Source organism: Pelmatolapia mariae, linkage group LG6, assembly GCF_036321145.2.
Source record: "Pelmatolapia mariae isolate MD_Pm_ZW linkage group LG6, Pm_UMD_F_2, whole genome shotgun sequence".
Classification (NCBI taxonomy): Eukaryota; Metazoa; Chordata; class Actinopteri; order Cichliformes; family Cichlidae; genus Pelmatolapia; species Pelmatolapia mariae.
In genome coordinates this window covers 36,154,477-36,181,073 of record NC_086232.1, presented here as the reverse complement: position 1 = coordinate 36,181,073, position 26,597 = coordinate 36,154,477, and the positions used below count along the sequence as shown (strand labels likewise).

At 40.1% G+C, this 26,597-nt stretch overlaps 1 protein-coding gene across 1 annotated transcript; it reads left to right on the top strand.

Moving 5' to 3' along the window:
* Positions 1–620: 620 nt before the first annotated feature.
* ccdc85al (coiled-coil domain containing 85A, like) lies at positions 621–23,805 on the top strand. The gene is made up of 4 exons (XM_063476798.1): positions 621–1,283; positions 2,598–3,696; positions 20,098–20,155; positions 22,717–23,805. Exons 1-4 carry the CDS (start codon positions 1,038–1,040, stop codon positions 22,733–22,735), a joined length of 1,422 nt encoding a protein of 473 aa, XP_063332868.1. The 5' UTR covers positions 621–1,037; the 3' UTR covers positions 22,736–23,805.
* The last annotated feature ends 2,792 nt before the right edge of the window (positions 23,806–26,597 follow it).

Below are 26,597 nucleotides of genomic sequence, written 5' to 3'. Positions count from 1 at the left end.
ACTACTACTCACTTCTATTAACGTGGTGTAGTTGGGGTGTATAAAAGAAGAAAACAAATAGATGAACATCAACAAAAGCATTATTACTATTATTATTATTATTTATCTTTTGTGCTCAAATATGGGGACTTTTGGTCCAAACCACTTAATATAGCTACACCATACCTACCTATTTCCCACAGAGGAAAGTTCCGGTATCTAAAATATCAGCGGCTTACAATTTGAAAATCACAGACAGTAATTTAAACTTAAAGGATTACACGGTGCAACATGAGGCAGTCGACTGAGGCTACAGACATCAGTGGATAGCCTGTTGTTAAGTTTTAGAGTATAACCTGTAAACCTGATTATTAATTAATTTATTATTATTATATTTTGGCGCTTATACAGCCTATGTTTTCTCCTAAATGGTCACACTTGCAGAAATGATCTCGTTTGGAGAAAGTACCCCCTGCTCAAGCGAATCCGAGAGGTAATTAACGAAGCATTTCAGAACAGTTTGCAATAATTTTGAACGTTAGGTGGCGCTGCAACCAAACTATGATTTCGGTGAGGCTCAAGCCCCTGGAGGGAGAGACCCGGAGAGAGAGAGGGAGGGGGAGAGAAAGGGGAGAGCTGTTTCCTCTCCCTGTGTTTCTGCTGTGCACAGCGGACTATCTCCTCTCTCTCGCAGTGTGCTGAGCCTAGATGCGGCAGGTGTGTGTGTAAACCGAAGCTTTTCTCACTTTGACCACCTGACCGACAGAATCTGGATTCTAATGCTTATCGGCTGCGCACAGAGTCCATTTCGGCTGTGAGGATGTTGCAGTGATAGTAGAGCATCTTCTCCGCTGTATCGCGCCCAGCCGGCATCGTCAGCTGTTGCTCTAGGAAGAGAGTGGAAGAGTGGGGAGCAACAGAAAAGGCCAAACTATGCGACTGATTTACAATCGGTAACCGTTTCCACCCTAAGTCGACCGGGGAGCGGATGCGAGCAGAGGTTGTCAGCGAGCCTCTAAGTATTTCTGCCCTTTGTCGGTACCGGAGGAGCTGTGCCAATGGAGAAAGCGACTCCACCGCCCCAGCCTCAGCTTCAGCTCTCGATAGCGAAGACTGAAAGTCCAGCAGAGGACATCTCCGGTCTGACTGACGAGGAACTGCTCAAGTGGACCAAGGAGGATCTGGTGCGCCGACTCAGGCGGTCTGAGGCCGACAAGATGAGCGTGATTCTGGACCACGGGAATCTCATCCGGGAGGTCAATCGTAGCCTCCAGCTGCACTTAAACGAAATCAGGGGGCTGAAGGTGAGGGGGCGCGCATCGGTGAAGGATGAGATCATAGGCTTGGAGCACACCTGAGAACGCGCATAGCAGGAGCAATGCTCTGCTGTTTAGAGAGCGCCTCTGCAAACATGGTGTGAGAATAGATGATATATCTGAAGTTCAGTGTGCCATTGTATGGGTCATATGCGATCATTTGGGTTTAGATGGATGTAAAGCATATGTGCACTTTTGCACATGCAGGAGCTAATAAAAGCCTCTAGTTTCCATTTTAACTTTTTTGAGGTGGGAAATACGGGCTTTTAAAGTGAACTAAAAAGGGAAGGGATGTTTGTGCTTGTTAGCAAAATCAATACCAAGCTGTGTCCTTTCCACTGAGATAGAGTAATGATGAGTAGGTTTCACTTAAAAATGCTTTCTTCTAACAGTAATGTCCGTCTATAAATCAGTGGATTTGTTCACGCAGTGCTCAAATCCGATCTTGTCTTTGCATACTTTAGATTCCTAGAAAAATTCCTTCACATAAATCTACAGCATGTGGAACACAGAATCAAGTGGCAGATGCTCTGAAACTGTATGCAGGCTTTCTCCATTTCAGTAACCTTTACCCAGTGCCTTCATTTTCTAATAAAATAATTATTGCACAGTGTCCACAGTGTTTACAGTTAAATTCTGAGAATCAGCCTGGGGTTGTCTCAGCTGAAGCACATCAGGATCATTTGCTTTTCTTGGAGACCTCGTCACCTCTCCACCCATCCAAGCAGCCTAATTACACAGGAAAGAGCTGGAGGGTACAAAAGGGGGAGTAAGTAGGAGATGGAGGATAGCGGAGAGTTAAGTTGTTACAGAAGAGGAGAAAAGAAGGAGGTCTTTTGGAGGTGAAGAAAGAATCCTTAAGTAAATGTTGCTTAGTATGAAATGTTTAAGGCATGTGATTTCATTTCCATGACCTTGCCTCATTTCTGTGTGACCTCTTCATCTCCTACAGCTGATTCTAATCTACATTACGTATTTCACATGGTACACAGTGAGTAACTGCATTTATGGGAAAGGACGTAGGATTAGGATTTCATTTCATTATGACTGCATACACCATTTGATTGCTATCTGAAAGAGCAGTGAAATGTATTCAAATTGCACAATGGCTTCAGTGATTTAGTTGAAGTTAAGTAACCCATGACAAATGACTTTGTTTTGCAACATTTCAAAAAGTAATTTGTGTTCCTTAAGGACCGTGTTTTGTTTTTTTCCTCAGGCTTTCTGGTTCATACACGTAAAACTGTGTGTCGCTCTTTTCTAATTTCTAAATTTCTATTATTTTTCTTCTTGCTTTCACAGGACATTAACCAGAAGCTGCAGGAGGACAATCGTGAGCTGCGGGACTTGTGCTGCTTCTTAGATGATGATCGTCAAAAAGGAAAGCGTGTGTCCAGAGAGTGGCAGCGTCTCGGACGTTACAGTGCCAGCATAATGCGTAAAGAGGTGACCCTCTACCTCCAGAAACTCAAGGAGCTAGAGCTTCGACAAGAAGAGGTAATCCGGGAGAACCTGGAGCTGAAGGAGCTCTGTCTTCTACTGGATGAAGAAAAGGGGGTAGTAGGTGGTGGAGGTGGCATTGGGGGAAGTGGAGGTGGAGGCAGTGTGGGAATGGGAGGCTGCCGTAACTCCATAGACAGCCAGAATAGCTTGCTGCTAGTGCCTGGCCAGGGGTTGCTAATGAGAGACGTAGGGGATGGAAGCAGCACTTCCAGTGCAGGGAGTGCTGACAGCTCTGATCACCCTCACCATAAACAGCCTCACCTGGCTGCAGGAGTGGGTGGGGTTGGCAGTGGTGGGGAAAAAGGAAGCCCTGAGCTTCTACATAAACCCAGGTGTAGCAGCATCAGTGGAATAGGAGGTGTAATTGGAGGAGACAGGGAGGTGTCCAGTCCTGAGCACCCAGCTGGGCGCCATCGGAGTACAAGCCTGGAGTACCCATACACCCTCCCTCAGCTCTGCCGGCCCCGCTGTGGCTCTATATCTGTGCCTGACCATAGTCGGGTCATGCGGGGCCTTAGTCCCGAAAAATATGGAAGGAACGTGGGCCACCGAAGTCCGGAGCAGCACCCCAAGCACCACAGCTCTGACCTCGTCCTGGGCCAGAGGCAGCACTTCCTAGGTCAGGGAGGAACCGGGGAGCTCTATCAGCGGCACAACAGGAGCAGCATCAGTAGTACAGGATGCGGAAGCCCAGAGCCCCGGCAGGCACATTTGGGGACTGGAGAGCACCATGAAAAGGGCTGTTTCATCCAGGGGGGCAGCCCGGAAACTCACAGGCACCAGTACAGCATGAGCCCTGACCATGTGAAGTTTGGCAGCCCAGTGAGAGAAGGGCAAAGGAGGCCGGCTGGAGATGAGCTGTCACCACATCATCGGAGCATCTATAATGGCATGAATGGTAGGTTTATTTGTGCCTTGTGATGTGATCATATATATTAATCTTCTATTTAACACCTAGTTTTTCCATGCACACACCCCCTTAAAGTCAAGTGGATGATGCTGCCCTTGCTTGTCTTTTAAACATAAAACATATAGCAAGCTGAAATAAACTGATTTATACACCTAAATGAGTGGCAGGTTCATCAGAAGGAGACACTATATCAAAATAAGTTGAACTACCAAACATACCGTCTTACTTATTGCACTTATTATGAGCATATATAAAAAATAGGCTAATATATATTCAAGTGTTTACATGTTTTCCACACCTTAGTCACTAAGTTACTAAATCAATGTCCATACTTTGAAGACTCTGGAGCTCCAAAACTCCGTACTTTTATTCTCTCTAATTGCTTTGCATGATTTAACATTGAAAATAATACCTATTTATCTCATACTGGGTCTTGATGCTTCTCTCTACTCCATATGGAATTAGCTGTTTTTTTGTCCTTGTCTTCCCTTAAGGTCAACTTAGCTTTGAGCCAACTTTCTCATAATTGTTGCCTCTCATAAAGAGAAAGTTTGGATAACAAACTCATCTCTTCACAGCTGAGTGCCCAGGATGGCCATATTAAGGATATTCCCTCTCAAGCATTTAAAACAGTCTGAAGCCTGAGCTTTTAGCTCACAGGGATTACTTGTACATACAGTGACCTAATTATTTGAAACTTCGGCCAAGCTACGTATAAGTCAAAAAGCAATGTAGGCTAAATAGAGTCAAAACTCATAACTCTTTTTCTGTATCAGACTATTTGTTGATATTGCAGAAAATTTGTTTTAATATTTACCAGTTTCTTCTGTTTTATACTTAAGATTTATTACCATTAAATTTATATACTATCAGTGCTACTTTTTGGGGGGCATATTGAGATGCTTCCTATACAGATGGTGAAGGTTGAACAGTGTGAAATATTGTAATCAAATAAATATCTCAACATATATAGATAAACAAATATACATCCATGTGCCCAGACATACTTAAGGATGAAAAGTGTAGCATTTCAGGGTTTAGTGTTACAGTTTGTTATAGCGTAGAGGTGTTTTTTTCTCTGTAAACGCAGACATTTTCTAAAATGAGATTTGCAGGTTAGTTTGGAATTGGAATGCACTTGTTTGATTGAGAAAACTGAGATACTCATGCTTATTCTGACTGCTGCAAAATTTACAGCATTATTGATTTTTTTTTTTCATTTCAAGAGAAATGTGGGCTGACTCAGGACAAACTGAGAAAAAACACAGGTGTTATATGAATCTTTCCAGCTCAAATGATCCACGCACAAATTTGAGTTGTAGCATTGCAACTGTTGCCACACAATGATGAATAAACCTATTAAATGATGAATTACCTCTAAATCTTTGCTCCATTCGCATCCATCTCTGAGAGATCGTGGGGAACTAAGGATGATGAGGAGGACGAAAAATCAAAGTACCAACTTGGCTGCTGTTTAAATACCCCACAGTGGCTGATAATGATTTCTGGAGTCCGGGGGAAAAAGTGCTGAGTGGCACAGAGCTCTCAGATGCTAAAGGACAAATTCCTCAAGGTGAAATATCTACCTGACTTTGCAATATAAGCTTGAAATTACAAGAGAAATAGAAACAATTTACACAGAGCAAACTCAACTTTTATAGCGAGGATTTTAACTGTTTTTGTTACCAAATGATGAGTCATTTATGCCAATTGGATTATTATATGTTTACCTAACAATATGCAATTAAAAACTTTACAACTTCAAAGAGGTAGTACACAGATCTTTAGATATGAACTTCAGTTTACAAGTCACAACATTTGGTTGCTTTTGAGCAGGGCAGGGATAGCTTAGTAGGTAGAGTGGTGATCGGAAGGTCGGGGGTTTGAATCCACTGAATGGCTACCCTGAGGTACCCCTGAGCAAGGTACCATCCCTACACACTGCTCCCCCGGTGCCCAGTGGCTGTCCACTGCTTCACAGAGTGAATGGGATAAATGCAGAGAGGAATTTCCCCATGGGGATCAATAAAGAATACATAAAATAAAATCTGACAAGTGACCTATTGGTGTCATCAGGGCAGCATGGTGGCACGGTGGTTAGCACTGTTGCCCCACAGCAAGAAGGTCCTGAGTTTGACGTAATCTGGCCGAGGCATTTCTGTGTGCAGTTTGCATGTGGCTTTTAACTTTTTTGTGGCACTGATTATCTGTAAAACCCAGTGTAATACTAACAATGTCTGCCTCCAGAGACACCTGAAATTAAAGCACTAAATGGCCAGTGAATGCATTTTAAGATCCACAGTAGAGCCATGGTGACCTCAGAAACTACTGTACAGTATCAAGCATGCTCTCTTTAGCCATTTTGCAATCTCTATGGATTGCGCTGGATTATTATAAAGACACACACAACTTTGATTTGGATCATAATTCTGTTTCTATTTTAAGGCTCAGCGCAAACTGTAGCTCTATGAGAGATTTCAATCTTGATGTAACCTGAAACCCATATGATGTCTGCAAAAGCCACGCCACATTAATGCCTCACAAATCCTTAACTGGAAAATGTTGTGAGTGCACAGGGCCTGGTAGTTTGCCAACTGTGGCATAACTGTTGTGAACTTAGCCCGGAGTGAAATGCATGCACCAAATAGCCATTAACCAGGCCATAAAGACTTCATTAAGCCTGTGTATGACAGCGGTTGAGCATGTGTGTGGCTTGTGTGAAGTCAGATTGGTATATCATAGCTTGTTATCTGTCACAATTGATGTTTATCTCCATCATGAACATGTCGCTACAGGGCTTCCATGCCTCCACTAACCTGACAAGGGAACTAACTTTAAGTGTCACTATAGGATATTTACACTTAGAGACATGCAATCAACACGTTGCCAGAGGATGATGCTTTTTCTGAAGGTAACACAAAAATACCACCCATCTGATGCTGACAGATTAGGATACACTAAAATGCCACTTAAACTAATACAACTGAAGGAGAATGAAAAGGACAAGAAAGATGAGTAGATACAGAAAAAAAGATGTGTGGGGTAGGAAACGTAAAGAGAGCAGATTTGTTGCGATATCCCTTTGTGTCATACACTGACCTAACCTTGCTGCCATGTCCTTTTTTGGATGAAGAGGAAATTTAATTCCTGTGACGATGTAGTACACTCCACTCGCTTGGATTATCCTCTAAGCCCTTTGCACAGCATTATTTCATTTTTTATGATCTTGCATGTATGCTTGTGTGTGTGTGTGTGTGTGTGTGTGTGTGATTTGGGTGGATGTGCTAAAGTGTCCCAGGGTCAGTGTAGCGATGAGGGTTTATTTTCTGACAAATGAACATCTCATATTGATGTAAAACTCAACAGTAGCGAAGCTCAGGCCATTTAAATTCCTGACAAAATCCACAAAGAAAGCAAAACAACACTCTGACCTCTGTGGCCTTTTAATACAATCTGCTGCAACATCTTTCAGGAAGCTTATCACACATAGCCTATTCTGTCATTGTTACAGTCAGGAGGAAGGAATACCAACAAAATGAAAGTACTCGTGCTTTTACTTTGGTTCAACTCCGAGTTTCTGGTTGAAGAAAAGAACCATTATCTTATTTTCTCATCTTGATGATATATATCCAAAAGTATATTGACTCATTTATATATATAAAAGGGCATTACAAGAAATTACAAATGAAATCAGTGCATGGCACTATAAGCTTTAACCTCCTAAGACCCGAACTCTTCCACTGCATGCATTTTTAATTTCTCTTTGATATTTGGTCAAACTGGGGCCCGATGAATGTAAAAACAAAGGTTTTTTTCTATCAAAACAAAATTTTGATAGAACAGTAGCAGTATAATGTCCTCATAAGTGGATATCAGGCCCTTGTAGAGCAAAATTCAGTATTTTGGTCTAAATAACCCAAAATGTGATGTCCACATATGTGGACGCCAGGTCCTAGGAGGTTAAAGCAGCAGTAATTATTGGCTTGCAAATATTAAATTGCAGTAAACATTAAAGGCCGTTTTGACTTTGTATGCAATGAGGAGCTTTACAAATAATCAGTAACAGCAAAAGATCAATTGTGACTCATAGCACAAATATCTGCCTCGTGATAAAATCCCTCTCTGATACTAATCAGCCATGAACACTACAGTCTCCTGACCCAGACTGCAGGGATGAATGTTCACTAAGCCTACAGGATCTCTGCACTGCAGAGGGTCTTCTTCAAAAAAAGAGGAGAGACTTAATCATGTTTTCTGCTTTAGCAATCACATGTTCTGCATATTAGCTTAAGCTGCTCAGATGATCAGGAGGAGAAAATAGGCTGCATGGGAAAAGAAAAGATGGTGCAGTGTGTGGGGAAACCTTTGCTCTATTTTCTTACAGTACATACAGTACTGCAGATGTGTGGCACTCTATGTACTGTATTTGTAGTTTGCTTGAAAAGTGTGTGTTTGTGATAAAGACAAAGCCATGCTTTTTTTAGCCAGTGACTGCTACTTTATTCTTAGTTATTTTAATGAAATAGCTCAGTTTGATGTGATACACGCGCAACACGAGCCTTCTCAGGTGACAGATCAAAATAAAGATACAGTATAACGTCTAGCATTGTAATGCAAGCTAGTGCTACATAATGGCTAAACCACAGATATATGAGGCTCTCATGTAATATTTGATATCAGTTTAGACAGAATATTAGTAAACCCATATTAGCCTTCCAAATATCAATAAAGCTACATTTTTCTGCTAGGCTACAGCGTTATGTTGCATACATTTAATTTGAATGTCAGCAAAATATAATTCCTGTTTGGATGATTTGCTTACACTCGAATAAGAAACAGCATATAGGTGTAATATTTTGGTGTTTTATTGTTTATATATAATAGAAAGTCTAACCCATTAGTCTGACAAATATAATGTTATGGCAGGTAATGGGTTTGGTGGAGCATAAAATTTGTACTAAAGAGTCGCTAAAGTTAGCTGAAACTCTAATATAGTACCATCCACCCCCCACACAGTGGGGAAAAATAATACACAGTAGAAATGCTGAAGAAAGCATTTTCTAATAAAACCCCATGAAACAACCATAAAATAATAAACAGCAACTTATTCATTCTCTCAAAGAAAATGGAAAGAGCTCAGATAATATCTTTTAAAGTCTTGGATTTAGCTAATTAGCAAGACATCAGCTCAACATTACCCTAAGTTAGAGTACATATACAGTTTATTCCAGCACCCATAGTTTAGTGTTGTAATTTTTTTAATTGAAGAAACATAGAACAGATTTATGGCACACAACTACATACCTTTACATTTTTTCCTATTTAAGTATCACATAATGTTCCATTTAGGATTTCTCTTGGGTACTCCCAGCCCGTTCACACTCCCGAGCTGTAATATAATGATGATTTGTCAAGTTCTGCGGTGTTCCTGAGGAACGTGAAAGGTGACCATCCGCGTTCTTATGCTACACGCCGGGTTATGGACGAAATCCAGTAGAATAACGCTCCCGCGGTAATACACATTCCAGCCATGTATTCCATCCCTAACCCTAACCTTAACCAGCACTTTAATGACTATAGATAGTGTTTTCCAAAGCGATTTAAGTAAAACCAGCATACATGTGTAGATTCATTCCAAACGGTTTTGTCATTTTTCCGATCTTGTAATCTAGGGACGTGTTGTCTAGGGACGATTTGTCACCTAGCGTAAAATGTTACGCTTTGGGAGTGAGAACGTGTTGGTACTCCACATTTCTAGGGAGAATTACTATCCGTGAACCACATGACCATCCAATGGCATACAAATTGACCAATGAGGTCTAATATAGTTTTCTAAATAACTTGATGAATGCCACAAACTGAAATAATTCAGTCAAACAGTAAAGTTGTTCTGTATTCTGCAAGTGCTGCTCAAACCTTAACCTTGTGATTAAATTTTTTACAAATAGTTTTCAAAATACTCTCAACTAAACACATTTTTCTGTCCTACTTCAGGCTTGTGGCTATTTTATAAAATCTCTCGCTATAAACCTCTCTTATTTTTCTTTTTTATATACTCAAGAGGAACTGACACGCTCTGGTCCTCCATTCTTAAGCATGTGATCGAATTAGCAAAGACCAATCCACTCTCTCATTCCATCTGTTAATCTCTATAATTGTGGCATTAGTTCAGACTGTCCAGCTCCTCTGGCTGCTGCTTAGAAGTGCTGCTGCCGGTCAGTGCAACAGGAAATCATCACTGAAGCTGTGGTCTCAGATAATGTTCTCCCTCGCCAGTGTCGTTGAAAAGCTAGTCTCTCTCTCTCTCTCTTTCTCACTCTCACTCTCTCTCTCACCATCCTAATTGGCTGCCAGTGTGAACAACCAGCTGTCGGAAAGAGAGAAAACTCTGATTACAAAGCCCTGTTTCGGGAGGATGTGGTGTTTGCCAGACTGAGCTAAGGAAAGAGGGTTGAGGAAGTATTTGAGTGGATTACTGGCTGTTTTCTTCCCCTCCTTCTCTCCCTCGTTCTGTCTTCCTCTCTATAATACATCTTTTTTTCTTCCTCTTACTCCACTCTATCCTCTTCTTCCTTGCTTGTCTGCCAAGGCGATGGATGGAAAGCATCCCTTGAAAATTTGTCAAGTCTTGCAGTCTAAGCGGCCTGGGGAAACTCAAATGTTTGTCACAGCTGCTTGGTATGAAAGGATTTAGGGGAGCATTAGGCTGGTGTAAGTCAAATGGAATAATATTATAACCAGACAGCCTCATCTGCCCTGCCATTCCAGCGTTACCTTTTAGAACCTCTTGAACTTGCTTACACGACAAATGCTGCAAAGACCAACTAATTCTGATTCTAACAGTTTTTTGTTTTACAGTCTATAACTCATTTTAAAATCCCATGGCATTGGATCTTTCTGCAAATAAGAGATGAATGTTTAATTTACAGGTTGAGTAGGCATTCCCTTATTGATGTCTTCTATCATTAAAAAATTGGTTAAAATCTCAAAGACGCTTTAGAGTTAAGGCCATCAGAGACATTCAATTCTCAAGGTGGATGTCTTCATCTGCAGAGGGGAAAATGTTACTTTTAAATGTTATCATGGCCTTTGAATTTGTAATCACATCTGAGACCAATTATCCCAAACACCCTTGCCTATAGGCCATCAGAGCAGCTATTAACCCAGGAGTGCATGATTAGGCATTTTGTTTATCTTCCACTGGTGCATATCATTGTCATTTTTAATCAAGCTGCTGTAAGCTTTGTCAGTTTAAAGCCTCCTCCTCCTGGATGCAGCAAAAAGCCGTATATTGCCTCTGCAACTCTCAGACAATGCCAGATCCACACAAATACTCATGACAGTGGTAATGTCAATGGGAAATGGGGTGTAAAATGTGTCTAACATAAAAACAAAAATTGTTTTCAGCAGACTAAATTATAAATTAGAGAAAGGAAAGGAGGATGATTTTGTGCTGCAGATTTAGAAGAGAAGAGCACATAATCAAATGTCTTTCCATGCATAGCTTTTAGAATCACATTGTCATACACTGTGGCGTGACTGATGTTATGATTATGGGTTCATAAACCATAAGAAGATAACTCAGAATTTTTGATTATGTCGGGCATTTAACTATTCTAGGATTCTCCTAAACATTTCCCCCACCAGCAGCTCGTAAGTGGCTCTTTGAGTTATGAAGGAGGCTGCTTGGCGCATACTAGCGTTGCTCTGGCCCAAACCCCAGAGGTATGTGACAAATGTTGCACAGTAGCCCCACTCATCCGGTAGACATGCAAACCCAGTGGAATGGAGAGCAGTCTTTGTCCTCTTACGCCATGCCAGTGGGGAACAGCCCACTGAGCTGAGAGGAAATTAGCTTGCTAGGCCAGGTAATTAACTGAAAGTTGAGTGGCTGCCATGTATGAGGGCAAGAGTGGGCCTGAGGGAATCTCTCACAGTCCCAGAGTCACCAGCAGTAACCACATTTTGCTACTGTTACATTTACTTCAGTTGTAGCTGTGTGCCATTCTGAGAGCTGTCAGTCTGAGGGTATCAGGCGATGAGGTGCGAGTGAAGGAGGAAAGAGAAGCTGGACTGATAGACCTAAGTGAAGCAGTATGCAGGTGAGGCTGCGAGAAGAGGGTTTGGTACATTTGTATACATTTTGTGAGCATTAGCTTAGTGATCACATAAATTACATATTAAATTAAGGTTAATTTACCTTCATGTTCGCTGGCAGCCAATCTGTGATTTTTGCTAAACTGTGGCTAATGTGGTCACATATTTCTGGACAATGTTAAAAGTATAGCAGTGTAATATTAATCAGCAAGTCAGGGGTGCAAAGTCAGACAAAATGCTTTTACTTTCTTTCTGAAAGTAACATGTGACAATTTCACATTTCTATCAAAAATATCTGTCATGTTGCTTATTAATTATTTGTTTTAAATGATTTGAATCTGTCTTCAATTGTTTTAGCCTGCTTTTAAATGTTTATTTGATCAGATAAATTATTTTTTTAACTTCTTCCCAGTCTTGTGTAGCATTCACTGAAATTAAAAAAAAAAAACATGAACAAAAGATCAATGTTTTTACTTTAAGCAAAATTGGCTGCCTTAAAAACTACAAGTAGTTAAATCAAATTAAAATTCTTTGATCCCTCCTTTAAAACACAGAAATAAAAAAACAATATTTTGTGATTTAACATCATCTCAGAATCAAGCTGTAACAGCACGCAGTAAGTAGTGAGGAATCCTGTCTTCATTGCAAAAAGCCACATGTATGTTGGTTGTTGCGTAATCAAAATATAAACCTCTGTTTCGGTTCATCTGTCATTATCACTGGTCATGCCCGACAAAGTATGCCTCTGTTTTTAAAGCCCCTGATTGTGTTCCATTACACAATTTCAATTTTATGTTTGTGAATTCAACTTTTAATCTTCAAGAGAAACAACGTATTATTAATTCTTTATAAGGGTTCAAAGTCTTGTGTAGGGCTCATATAGCTTGTCTGTGGTTTATGCCAGTTGTTGTGCATTGTCATTGGTCATACCACGCTGCTGCTCCTATCAGAGTGATGGCTTTTATAGCTCAGCTGTCTGTTAAAAATGAGATAACTTATCAGGAATATAGCATGTTGAAAGGATGCAGTTATCTACTTCCTGGGGCATAAATTATCTAATGCCCATTTTGTGTGTTTGAGGTAATGGTTTTCCTGATTTACAATAAGGCACGTGTGGAGCTTCCATTACTTTACATTATGTTAGACCATGAAATGATTGGCACCACTGTCATCATATTTATGCCGCTATCTCTTACTAGTTCTCTTTCAGCGATGTCTTTTGGTCTGTGAGATTTCCTCTCCGAGATATTTAAATCAATTTTATTACCCCGACCCCCCACCGCTCCAGACTGACTGGCTCATTTCCTTTACAGTTATACTAAAAGGTACATTTAATCATTTAATTACCTGGCTTTGTGAGAACTTTAGCTGCAAATAAAGCATCTAGTACACAGAATTTCTCGGGTTGCTTTAAATGACAATTGATGGTCTAAATGATAACACAATGATGAGTTTCCCAGTAGAAACATCCTTATTTCGATCTCTTAATATTCCGCTAAGCTCATCTTTTTATCCTATATTAATAAGTGCGAACAAAATCTTATTTTCACTTTTTCATGTGAGAAGAGCTATGTGAGAATGTGGGGGGGTGTAAGAGCAGAATGTAAAATCACATCCACACGTAGATGTTAAAGTAGACAATTTTAATACTGGCTCATCCTTAACACTCGAAGTGACAGATGGTTACCTGTGCTCTATATTGCATTATATTGTTTTGAAGAAAATGCATAAATTGTTACAGTGCATTGCATTATTTCTAGCTAAATCTAAAGGGCTTTAAATATGACACAAATGCAAAAAAAAAAAAAGCATAATTTTTGTTTTTAATAGCAAAGGAAGGGACAGCCTGAAAATGTGTAAACAAGTTTCAGCCCCAGGGCATGGGTCATCGAGGTCCCAAGGCTTTTGGAAGATGAAAAGCCAGACCCTTTAAATGCAGACCCTTTGTGTCACGTGAAACCGCAAAGAATTCTGGGATATTTGAATATCTAATTCAGAGCTGATGAAATTACCAGTATTGCTTCTCATCCCCACCCCTCTAACTGGCACACGCATCACAATCCTCTATACGCTGCTCTGTGCCCGGTCTGTTATATTATTCATCAGCACTGTGGTGTGATGGGTGGTGACATGTTAAAATAGAGCAACAGCAGTTTATCTTGTGAATGTCTGCTTAAATATTTAATTTGCCTTTTGAGGATCATAGCAAAACACTACAGCAGTGCATGGAACAACAACAAGCTCTTGTAGAACTCGAGGAGATGATGTGGAGCTTCAACACAGAAGACAAAAGCAGCAGAAGAAAAATTAGAGACTATAGTTTCTATCTATAAACCATCATGAAAGAAGTCTCCTTTGTTCATAAAGTTAATGTCTTCAATTTAACTACATTTTGCCATAATTTAAGCACTGTGATTCAAAAAGCGATGTCTTTGCATGTGTTTTCACGTTGTTTCGTGAGTATGCACCGTCTATTTGATGTATGTATTTCTTTCTGAAAGCACACACAAATGCAAACACACACACAGACATCCCTCGTAGGCTCGATCAGCCAACGGGGCGCCAATTATTCACCTCTATTCCAGCGAGTTTCATGCTCTCGTGTCTCCGTGGTCTACTTCAGCTGAACAGTGAGCCATGCAGCAGACACATAGGCTTCAAGTTATTTGCTGTTTCTCCCTGCTGCCATCACTTACTCTGTTACAATTCTCATGCCTCAATTGGCCATTGCAGATTTATCATAGCAACGTGGCAAAAAAAGGCAGCTTAAATTAGGGAGGTATTGCTAAAAGCCACGGTTTGTAGGATTGAAGTTAAAGTAGATAAATTTATATTTTAAAAAAGAAGAATAGAGAAGAACAATTTCAACCAATAACACTAGACTGAAAAATCTTCTCCTAAAAGTAGTGAGTGACTGATTTGTAGTTTACTGACTTACTACTGGGTTTAGTGTCACTTAAAATTGAAAGAAATACTTTATGTTGAAAGTAAGTATTTTTTTAATATAGCATTAAATTGATCAGGAATGTTGTCACTGACAGTTAATAATTATTGATATCACTAATTACTTGTTCTTTTTGATTAGTGACATTTCAGGCCAAGTTGCAAATAAGGCAGTCATATCAAGGCACAGGCATTGGCCAGTCTCAGGTATTACCTTTTATGTGAAACTCTACCTAGAAAGCCTGGAATCACTTCTTTACTGTTGATGCTGAGACCGGAGTTTGTCGGTACCATTACTGAGAACCTGTGTGGCCTCTGTTTTCCAAAGTGCACACTGTGATGTTTATGCCCTCTTGCTCAGTTGTGCACCATGTCCTCCCAATTCTCTTGCTATTCTGGTTAGAGCCAGTTTGTACCGTTGTGTGATGGGGGTTGTGCACACTGTTTTTAGCAATATCTCTCATGTAACAGGCTTTATTGCTTAGAACAAGGATGCTGTGTTGATTTTCAGAAGTTCTCCTTCTTCCATTTTAGGAGTGTAATCAAACCTGCAAAGGCTGCTTCTCCAGGTGCTCAAAGAGCTGAATTTATTGCTGTGATAGAATGATTGAATTCATTATTTAACTAGCATTAGGCCTACATTGTGTGCTGAAAAACAGTAGCAATATTTGCTGTGTAAGGTGTTGATATGCCATTAAAAATCACGTATGATACGTATATGTTATTGTATTAAACATGCTTTGTCATAGATAAAAACAAATGTCCTTTTAATTGAAAAAGACAAAAAGAAACAAAACGATTACAATTTCTTGGTGAATCAAGCTTTTTGGTGTACACTGTCACACCACGAGCTCAGTTGTTGTTTGTGAAATCTAGTAAGCAGATTTTTTTTCTAATAAAGCTAATTTATCTTCTCATCTAATGCTAATCTTTTTTGTGTGAATTCTAATAACATAATTCATTATTTTCAGGCAGTAATATTCAGATATTTAAAGCAAAGTTCAAAACTATGTTGCATCCATCCATTTTTTTTAATTGGTAGTCCAGCTGGAGGCTGTGGAGTGGCTGGAGCTGTTATAGGGCCAAAGGTGGGGAACATTTTGGACAGGCTGCTAGTCTGTCACAGGGTAAGCACAAGGACAGAGAACCACACACTCACATCTAAACCTGTGGCAAATTTGCAATCACCTATTCACCTAACAAGCAAGTCTTCGAACTGTGGGAATACCTTGGAAAGAATCCACACAGATACAGGGAGAACATGCAAACTCCACACAGAATGGTCCCAGCTCGGCACCAGAACCTTTCCTTTACTGTGAGACTAGCCACTGCACCACTATTTAAAACACAGTCTTTAAGCGTGACAAAACAGCCCTGCAAAACAAAACAAAATTCAGTGTTGTTCTCTCTTTGTGTAATTTTACTGATTTAAAAGATAAGAACAGGCTCTGATAGCCTGGTGAAACCAAGTGTAACCAATTAGCATGTTGTTGCTGCTATATAGTGCTGCAGAGATGACCAAGCAGAACTGAAGTGGTACGAGCTTGAAGTCTGGTCTCACAAGACTGGGCATGGCCAAGCACAGACTTGACTCCACAAATACCCTGCATGTTCCTCTTTTCATTTGGTGTATGTATTATGGCCATGCATAATGTTATGCATTCCGAGCTTGCCATCACGCTCCAAAGTTGCACATAACAGCACAGACTTCAGCTGCCTGAGGGACATTAAAACAAGCTGCTCTCCTGCCAGATAGCTTCACTGACTGACTGACTGACTCTAGTTGTCTGTCTGACTGCCAGCTAAACGGAAGGTCACTGATCTACCATGCATCTCAACGGGCTTTCCTGCCCAGCCAGCCTGAATAATTTATACGGCAGATTTTTAGAAGATCTGAGGGAATGGCCACGTGAAATTACCTTGCATTGATTCTGTAAATTGAGAGAAGGAGAGAGAGAGATGAATAGAAAGCAACAGATCAAGGAGGACTGCGAGATGAGTAGTCCTGAGAGCAGGTTCATGTGTTTACTGGCTTGATTCACACGTCAATAAAAACTTGATTACCGGTTTTGATCAATTATACAGATACCGTCATTCTGATTTGTTTTTGCAGCTCCTTTATTGTTACTGCTCAAAGCCAGCCTTCTTGAATAATTTTCAAGCAATTTTCATCAAAAAAGAGTCTTTATTTTGTTAACAAAGTGTTAAAAGGTTTTGCAACTTCTTTATGAAGGATTATGAGTTATATAAAGTTAATAATTTGGTGTCTGGTTGCTAAGGGAAAAGGGCTATATTCAGTATGGGAGCAGCTTCTCCCAAGCCAATCTTGCAGATCTCTTTGAGGGGAAATTTGGAGCTTTTCACTTGAGCTTTGGTGTACAGAAGCGAAATTTATGAGAGCTTACCCCCCCACATTATTCTAGACTAATCATATTATCTATATACTTGACCCACTGCTAACCCCCTTCCCTCTACACATCTCTCGCATGCGGTTAAATCCAATTTTGGTTTTAACATCAGGCTTCCCCATAACAGAAACAAACACCGCCTAAGTTTATTGTATGTTTTCTCACATGGTAACTTTCCTTGAAAAGGTCACAGGTGCTGGTTAGAATTCAGGAGGAGCAAGTTTAATTAGACGCTGATCAAGTTCTTTTAAAGGGATTCTCTGAATTTTGGCACACAGCTGGTGTGTGTAAACTGAACTGCACCATCACAAGACAGCAGTTTATAATCCTGTGACCTGTGTGTGTGAAAGCTGACCTTGAGACAGCAAATCCATTCAAGCCAATTGTTTCTGTGAGTTACGCAGTTTGAATCGAGTTACTTCAAGCTAACACGGTTGAATGGTTGAAGGAAAAACTTTTGTTTCTCCTGTGTTTTTTCCAGGTATATTCTGCAATTCTTGTTGTCTTTATAATGTGATACAATTGAATTCAATTTTATTTATCTAGCCCCAAATAACAACAACAAACACCTCAAGGCATTATAGATTTATACAGTGACTATATATCATGTGCTAACATAACCAGCTTATAATGACAGCCTGAAAGAGCCATGTAAAGATGTGTATCAATACTGCTTTTTAATGCTTTTTCTTGCCACTCTTGATCCTGACTAGATAAAGAATAGTCAAATTGTTTACATTAAAAAAACCTGAAAATTAATTCAATTTTATAATTGTTCTATAGTAACAAAGCTATTCTGAGTGTGAACATGCCACATTGAAAATCATGAAACACATATCCTAGGCATCCTAAGCTCTTAGCTCAGGAACAGAGGTGGCTTGAATAGGGAACACATGAAACTAATCATATGTAGTATGTGTTTGTATGTAGAAGTAGTAATAAGTGGCATATTAAATTTTGGGCTGATATAAACAACAAAAATTCAAGGCTGACCTTTAATGACTTTCATCCTTAGATGTATGCTAAAGTAAATTTTAGCATTAATACAAACCCGGATTCTGAAACTGCCCACAGACCATGTTCAGAGTAACATCTTCTTTCAAGTGTAGAAAAAGTCTAAATACAGTAAATATTGGCTTCACCTGTGTTAGCTGTGTGAGTAGAGAACAGTGCATGTGATGATGTACTTTTTTTTACCCTGTTTGTGAGCTTTAGCCGTGAAATCAGTCCCATTCCCCACATGCTGACCTCCAAGTGATAATACCCCCCAGCCCACTGCTGCATCTACCCAACACTTTAAAGGAGTTTTCATATCTCTGTGTTATCTTGCCTTGTTCCCTGATGACCACACTAAGGGAAGGGGCAGGGAACATAGTGAAAGTGGCTACTGGACTCTTTTGCACAACTTGGCGGTCACAAGAGCATTATAAATCTTTAATGTGAGATGTTAGAGCGCCAAGGAGAGGAAATGTGCTGAAAACATGATTATGGACTCATGGGGAGGAAGAAACCGCTGGCTAGGAGAGAAAGAGATAGAGATATCAAGCAAGGGAGCAAGGATAAAAGAATTTTGAAGGGCAAAAGAGGTAAAGAGGGATAACATTTTTTTTGCAAAGTTTGGTCTGCTTATAGCAAAAACATTATTGCACTGCTTTACCGAGTTGTGATCAGAACTTCTCGAAGAGCCATTTAAGTATGACAGGAAACCCAGGAAAAGGATTTCAAAATGACGTCAAGAGCTTTCCTTGTGTTTAGGAAGAGCAAAGTTGATTGCAATGGCGTGTTCCCCTTTGAAGGTGCAACAGTTTCACTTGCAGAGAGTGAAGTGAGCTACAACTAAACCCGCATAATCTGGCAGTGGGGTAAGCAAAAAATATGCTAAACTAGCACATCTATCTAACCATTACAAAGAAAAAATAATCAGCCATAAAAGGCTTAAACCTCAGTTTAACCTTCAGCTGTTAGAAATTAAAATGTAATAATTTGCCTTCAAGGTCACCTCAGTCTAGATGTTATCTTATAGGAGAGAAAGGAGATTTTGTAGGCCCTTCAGGGAGGAGAGAGCTCAGTAGGTAGAGCGTTTGCCCCATAATCGGAAGGTCGGGGGTTCAAATCCACTGAACAACTACCCTGAGGTACCCCTGAGCAAGGTACCCTCCCTACACACTGCTCCCTTGGGTTTGGATTGGTAGCTGCCCACTGCTTCACTGAGTGAATGGGTTAAATGCAGAGAGTAATTTCAGTACAGGAAATTAATAAAGTATACAAAAAGTAAGTGACCGTCTGATTCATATTTGCTTAGTTTACGAAATAAAACCTAAGAAAAGATATTATTTCAAAAGGCACTGTCTCCATGCTGCTTCTGCTTTAAATAGGTCACAGCAACAAATAATACTTCATTTGGATCTTGTCTTATGTGGTCTAATCAGAGACGTCAAGCGTGCACTGTGCGCCTCCATAGTGAAGTACAATCCACCAGTCAAACCTGTTTCGTGTGAACTTGAGCTGGAAATTGATTGACTGCCTCACTAATCCAAATCAAGCCCGCTCACCTTGAAACAAGTCTAATAACGCAGATGCATTTTGTCTTCTGAACTTGCAGCAAAAAGGTGATTGTGTTTTTTCCCTAAAATGCCAAATTTTCCAGAGTCTCTCATTCTGCTCAGTCACTATGCAGGGTGAGCATGTGCTGACTGGCGCCACTGTTCTAATAACAAACTTGCTGCATTCCCAGTTTGATTTCCGACATATAATTTAGCTGATAACAGAAGCTGCTACTCCATTAACATGTTTTATTTATTAGTCATGTTTCCTTGCTTTTGCAGTCTAACCAGACAGACATCAGCTCTAAATCATTAGATTAATGAGACAATCCAGTCTTGTCAAAACAACACATTCAAGTCTCTTCCTCTGTCTCATTCCTCTTCCTTTTTTGTCACAGCTTTGATATCAGCCGGCTGCTGCACCAACAACTGTAGAAATGTCAAGCTATGGGACAGGTAAGAATCCCTCTCCACCTTGTTTCTTTTTCATAAACTTTTTTTGTGTGCGTTAATTAGAATCTCTGAAAGAAGAAGAACAGCTAATGAAGGTCATTGTCTCTTCTTTCCACAAGGGCCCATAATCCTGTAATTAGCTCCCATTATTCTATTTTGCCATACAGTGTGCTGCTTCCTTTAGCTTGCGTCTTGAAACCTATTTAGTCGGATGGAGGGATTTACATTAGAAGGATTTACATGAATAAATAATGGACTCTTTCAGTCAGGAGTGTTTGAAATACATACAAAACTATTTGGACTTTATTCTCTTGCTAATCAGTAGGTAACCTGGATCTGAACCCTGCAATGACACAGGATCACAACAGATCCTGTGTCATTGCAGGGTTATTCCGTGACTTAGTCTGGTGCACTGCCTCCAGATGAGTAATGTGTTGGCATGCTTGATCTAGTCCAGGTGTAATCACAGTGGGTTTGCTGTGGGACTACAGAGTTAGAGGTGACCCTCTTCTGTCCCCGTATGCCATCCTACATCTTCAATCAGGCCCAGCGGGAGGCCGAGATGGTTGTGTTAATATTTAATGACCACGAGACAAGACGTACCTCCCCCTAGAGGACAGTTGGGGCCCCCCCTTGGCCACCCTTGTCGTTGTTTAGTACACCAACACACACAAACCGTAACTACAAGCCACATGCGTGCTTATTCCCCCAAGCACGAACTTCTCTAACATGCACATTAAGGACTGTTTGTCCTTTTTCTTTGCATCCGTTTTTTTCAATCCATCACCTTTTCATGCCCGAGCCCAGTCCCAATTACCTTCTACAAAAACATCCGTGACTCAAGAGAAGAAAAGAATAAAGTGTACTTTTTGTCAGAAGATGATTTGCAAGCTCAGAAAAAGCAACAAGGATGTGCTAACAATGCGGACTGCAGTCAGGCCTTCTGGTCGTCCCTTGGCTCTCCACTGAGGTGGAGACAGACGCAGGCAGGAACAAAGGAATCTGTCACTGATAAGTAACACAAAAACCTGCAGAGATGAACATCTTACTCGCTCAAACTCTCTCTCTTGCTTGCTCTCTGTCCCCCTCTCTCTCTCTTTCATTCGCTCCCCTCAACAGACACGTGCAGCTAATGGCTATTTATTCATGCATCTTTTTTTGAGAACATGCAAAGAATAAATGGCTTTGAGAATCAGGGCTCAAATTCCTTTGCTGAAAGCTCACTCACATTTACAACTGTCGACATTGTAAACTATTGTAAGAAAAGACTGCCTTCAAGGTTAAACAGTGGAAATAAGAAGCTGGTGACCTGCACTTGTCCAGCAACAAAATACAGGCAATCAGGCCTTTTTCCACACAACAAATATTGACAGGAAACAAGAGTGTGCGTAAAATGTGTGACGACTTTATTCCATTTAACTCTGTCATGTTCATTCTTGCTCACTGTCATGCTGTCATGGCTTACTGGGACTCTCAGATAGAACTGAACCAGCATTATCATTGTTAGAAACATCTGTTTTTCCTAACATAACAAGAAAAACTGCAAATATAGAAATAATTAACACAATAATTAATTACAGCTCCTATTTATCATTTAAAAGCTGTATATATATTTTAATTAATGTCCTGTTCCGTGACCTGCACACTGAATAGGACTTTGAATTACACACGCCCAAGCTTGAGATTAGTGAAACACTATCCCATACCACTTGAAAAATCCCTTCTTCTCAGGCAAATTAATGTGTTGCAGTACAGTGAATAAGAAGGATGTTATGTTTGTTGTTGTTTTTTTTTTTTAATATTTATGGATTTATATATTAAAGTCAATGTAAATAAAAAAAACTTTATTTATCCCCAAGGGGCAATTAAGATAGATGATACCTTCCCGACCATACATACAATACACAAACATCACATTGGGGAGACAGGTCAGGCTAGGTAGCACTGGCCGGTTGACCACACGAGCAGCGACCCGAACCGAAACCATAGAAAATGCACAACATGAGGAAAGAGGAGAAAAAAAGAACTCCCCCCAAAATAAACTACAAGATTTTGAGAACCTCCAAAATATAAGATACAAAACAGCTAGGACAAGCTACAAAAACACTGCAGACACTTCTGCCCAAACAAACTGGTATACAGTGCGTATATATATACTTAGCCCTTAGCGCTCAGGTTTATCAGATCGGTCTGGGATGAAAAATGCCTTCCAAAATCAATCCGGTTGGTTTTTGACATTGGCTTAGGTGTTTTTGTTATTGTTTTGTGGATTTAAAAAGTTTAAAAAGATTTAAAAAGTTAAGATATTCAATAATAAGCTATTACAAACAAAGAACTCTTGAAATGAAGAGTCTCACAACCTAAGCATACCCCAGTCACAGCGAGCACATGCACCCCTGTGACCTCACACTCACTGATTTCAGTTATTTTTCCAAACACACATCATTGTTTCAGTTAGTTTTCATTTGTTCTAAAATGTCGCTCAGTTTGATAAAATGTATGTTTTCAGACCTGCTTTTAGTTTTTAGTTAACTGCAATGGCATGTCTGTCTTTTCCTGTGCAGCTTTGACGCTTCCTCTTGACCCCAACTTGGCGACCCACGCCTCTCAAAGGGAGGACGGGTTGCAGTGAGACAGCCCTCCTGCATCTCAGGCCTTGATGGACACAAGCGCCCCTGGATGCCACCTTCCACAGCTCCGGATGGTCTGTAGTCCACGGCCTCATCCATTTCCTACAGCCGTTAAACAGCCTGCCTCCATGTTTTCGTTTCTACATATCGAGAGTTTGAGCAGACAGGGGTGGGAGTTTTTTCTTTTTTTTCTTGAATGATATCAGTTTAGTTGGTAAAAACTTGTGATGACTGCTACACCTAAATGGATGCAAATGGAAATCTCTCCCAGCCAACCGAGACATGGCTACCTCCTGGAGAGCACCCAGAGAGAAAGTGAGAGAGGCTGGGGATTGGTGTGAGTAGATAAAAAGGACTTTGCACTGTATGTGCTGCTACCCTCTGTTTACAAATGCAGATCACTGGTGGAGAAGCACATAAACCTTTCTATATCCTGCTGTTAAAAAACTTATTTTCCTACGCTCTCCCATTTTTTCTGCTCCCGCCTCCCCCCGCTGTCATCGTTAGAAGTGATCTTCAGTATATGTAATGAGACTGGTGTAATCTAATGCTCTGTCTCTCTATCTACAAATCCAGATGATCACATGATTGCCATCGTATCCTCTCTCATTCATACTAAAAATTCAGAACTCTTTCAGCCATTTCAACTGAAGGTAAAAATAAGACAAAATTGTATATGTCAAAGATGTTCTAGCAAAGAAAAAAAAAACACATCCTCTTCCTGTGTCTTAAACCAAGATGGTCAACATTACTAGCTGCTGACAGATGTTCTTATTCTATGAGATGCAATGTTCAGGTGTAATTTTTCTTTTTGTATTATCTTCTTTGCTCCCTCAAAGCGCCTATATTTAAGCTGGGGAGAAGATTATACATTTCTCCATGTTGTTTTTTTTTACAAGTCCAAGTAAAAAGTAGATTATTGGATTAGTTTTCTATATATCTATATATATAAATACTATATGACTATTATTTTTGACTTACTGGTATTAGAACTATTATATGAAAATGCATATGATACAGTATATCAAATAATAAATAGACTTCTTTATCTAAAAGTGGATTGTTGGTTCAATTTTTATTTGTGTGCTGATTGCGTGAGTGAGCTTTGCAGTTAAATGTCAGGTTGGAGTATAAGTTGTTTCACTGCTGCTGTAAATCAAAAGTTAACCCTTTAAACCCTAACCCGTCACCGGTGACGGTTAACATTTTTAGCAAGGGTGGGCAACTCCAGGCCTCGAGGGCCGGTGTCCTGCAGGTTTTAGATCTCACCCTGGGTCAACACACCTGAATCAAATGATTAGTTCATTACCAGGCCTCTGGAGAACGGCACGACATGTTGAGGAGGTAATTTAGCCATTTAAATCAGCTGTGTTAGATCAAGGACACATCTAAAACCTGCAGGACACCGGCCCTCGAGGCCTGGAGTTGCCTTCCCCCGGTTTAAAGGGTAAATTAGGTCAGGTTTTAAAGGGTTAAATGGAAAAAATCATTCATCAACATAAATATAACTTTAAAGTAATCAGTCACTTGCAATACTATGAGCAGTTGCAAGAAATCACATGTTAAACATGATAACCCGAAATGTAGCCACATCTCATTCAGTCAGATGGTAGACAATAGTGTAAAAATGGAAACAATTTCCTATTCAATCACAGTTGCAGTTTGCTCTTCCTTCCTCTGCAGCTATAACCTTTCCTCATATCCTGCAACATCTGCTGCACTGCTAAGAATTTCTGTTATAGCTGTGTGCTAGTCAGTGTTTACAGTAAGGGTACGGGTGACACACCGGTGTCCACGACACTCAGGTAAAAAAAAACAAACATTGGTTTTAAATAATTATGTAACTATTTAATACTGAATTGCAAATAAGTTGTCTAAAAGACACCTGGGCATTTTCGCGAACGTCAGCTTAACAGAAGAAAGCAATGTGCTCGTTAGGCGCTACACTCAATAGTGCATTGATGCATATTTGGGAACAGTATGAGAACAAGACAGTATGGGCAAAAGACAGAATGACTGGGATTATCACAGAAAAAATAGAGTGTCTGTGTTCATTGTAATAAAGGAAAATGTCAGCGTTTGCAGCACTGTCATTCACTGTTTTAATGTATCTGTGATAGAGTAAGGACAAGAAGGCTCTAAGGCACAGGGGAATAACTTCTTCCTGCTCTGGCTACACAGACAAAGTATTACCAGACTTCTTATTTGATATTAGTCTTGGAGTTATGTATCCAAGTCAAGGTCAAAAAAGGTCAGGTATGGGCATAAATACAGTTGTATTAGACTCTCACTGGGTTGAGCTATACACTACCCTAATAGTGAAAATAATTGACGTTGATCTGGTTTGATATGATTGCTCAGAGTCATTAGGGTTTACTAATATGTCCCAGAAAATCTCTTTAATGAGGGTCTGTCTTTCACTGGTATTTAAATCACATATCTTTACACTGCACATATGGGAAGTCCTGCTAAGGAGATGGAAGGATCTATAATGTCTGATGGAACTGGGTGATTGCCTTATGTAGTAAGTGTTAAAGTGAAAAGGAAAAACATACGATGCAAACAAACAAATACATCAACGTGTGCACATCCTGTCTTAGTGTGTTGTGTGTCTGTGTGAATTTATAAAGGGAAGTGTGTATGTGTGTGTGTGTGTGTGTGTGTGTTGTTCCAAATACAGTCATCTATGAGGTGTGCGCATTTCAGCGAGCCAGTCAGCAGCAGGTTGATTAGGACACACCCATGCCTGTTTGTCCAGGACAAAAAAAGTGTGCGTGCTTTTATTGATTTGTGTGCATCTGTGTATGTGTTCCTATTTCATGATATAAAGCTGCAGGTTATGTGTTTGCGTAAGTGTGTGGGTGAGAGCATGCAGCGCCCTGATCTGCTCTGCTGCATTGCAGCACGTCCTGCCCAACCCGAGGTCGCCGTCGTCCTCCGCCAGGGCATTCTTCCAAGGTCGCAGCAGGTCAATCCTCCCCATCTGCATACCCAGCCACTGCAAGGGTAAATCTATAAACACCACACCAAATCTGTCAGCTGTTAGAGCAATGAGACACCAGTAAGAACTAACACAGAGATCAGACATGTAATCTACCCAGACGACCAGTCAATCAACCAGGAAAAGCCATCAACACAAAATGAACTACTGCCACAAACATTTTATATGCAAACACATGCAGCTGGAGTCAGATACAGTGACACTTTAACTGGGAAGGTGTTAGCCTAAAGGAATTTAAACAGGGGAGTGCTTGGTTTGTGCAGTGCTAATGTGTGTGTGTATTCTGCTTTAGACTTGGTAGAATTTAACAAAATTACTGGCAGAGATAATATGACTTCTACATGACTAGATACTAGATTATATAAGGTTGAAACTCTGTTTAAAATTTTCTGGGAAGTGTGCAGAATTTATTATTTATAAGTCAAATGAAAAAATTCGATTTTTCATTTGTTACTGACAGAGATCTGACAGAGTAAGATTCATAGCTGTGTTTTGACCCTACAAACCTTTCTACTCACTGTAAAAAGTACATTTATTACTATGTCTTGTATTGGGCAAATTTCCCCCGTGCTCCACATTAAGCTCTTTTACATTAAAAGACTGGTATTACTGAGAGCCAGAAGTAGGCTGTCTGGATGAGGATTCAGTAAAGAGTTTTAGGATAGACAAAAAGCTTTTGCAGCCATGCTTAGAACTTTGGGAAATCCATCCATGAGACTTATGCAGTCATTACTGACTTAACACTAATAGTAACACATATCACAACCATGCATGCTTATTTAAGCCATCTGGGCAAAAAGTAGAAAAAAACCTT

Bases quoted from the DNA above. Each gene is read 5' to 3' on its own strand.
- ccdc85al (XM_063476798.1), top strand. From the start codon at position 1,038: ATGGAGAAAGCGACTCCACCGCCCCAGCCTCAGCTTCAGCTCTCGATA. The intron at 1,284-2,597 runs GTGAGGGGGCGC...TTGCTTTCACAG, and splicing joins ACGAAATCAGGGGGCTGAAG to GACATTAACCAGAAGCTGCA. The intron at 3,697-20,097 runs GTAGGTTTATTT...TTTTTGTCACAG, and splicing joins CATCTATAATGGCATGAATG to CTTTGATATCAGCCGGCTGC.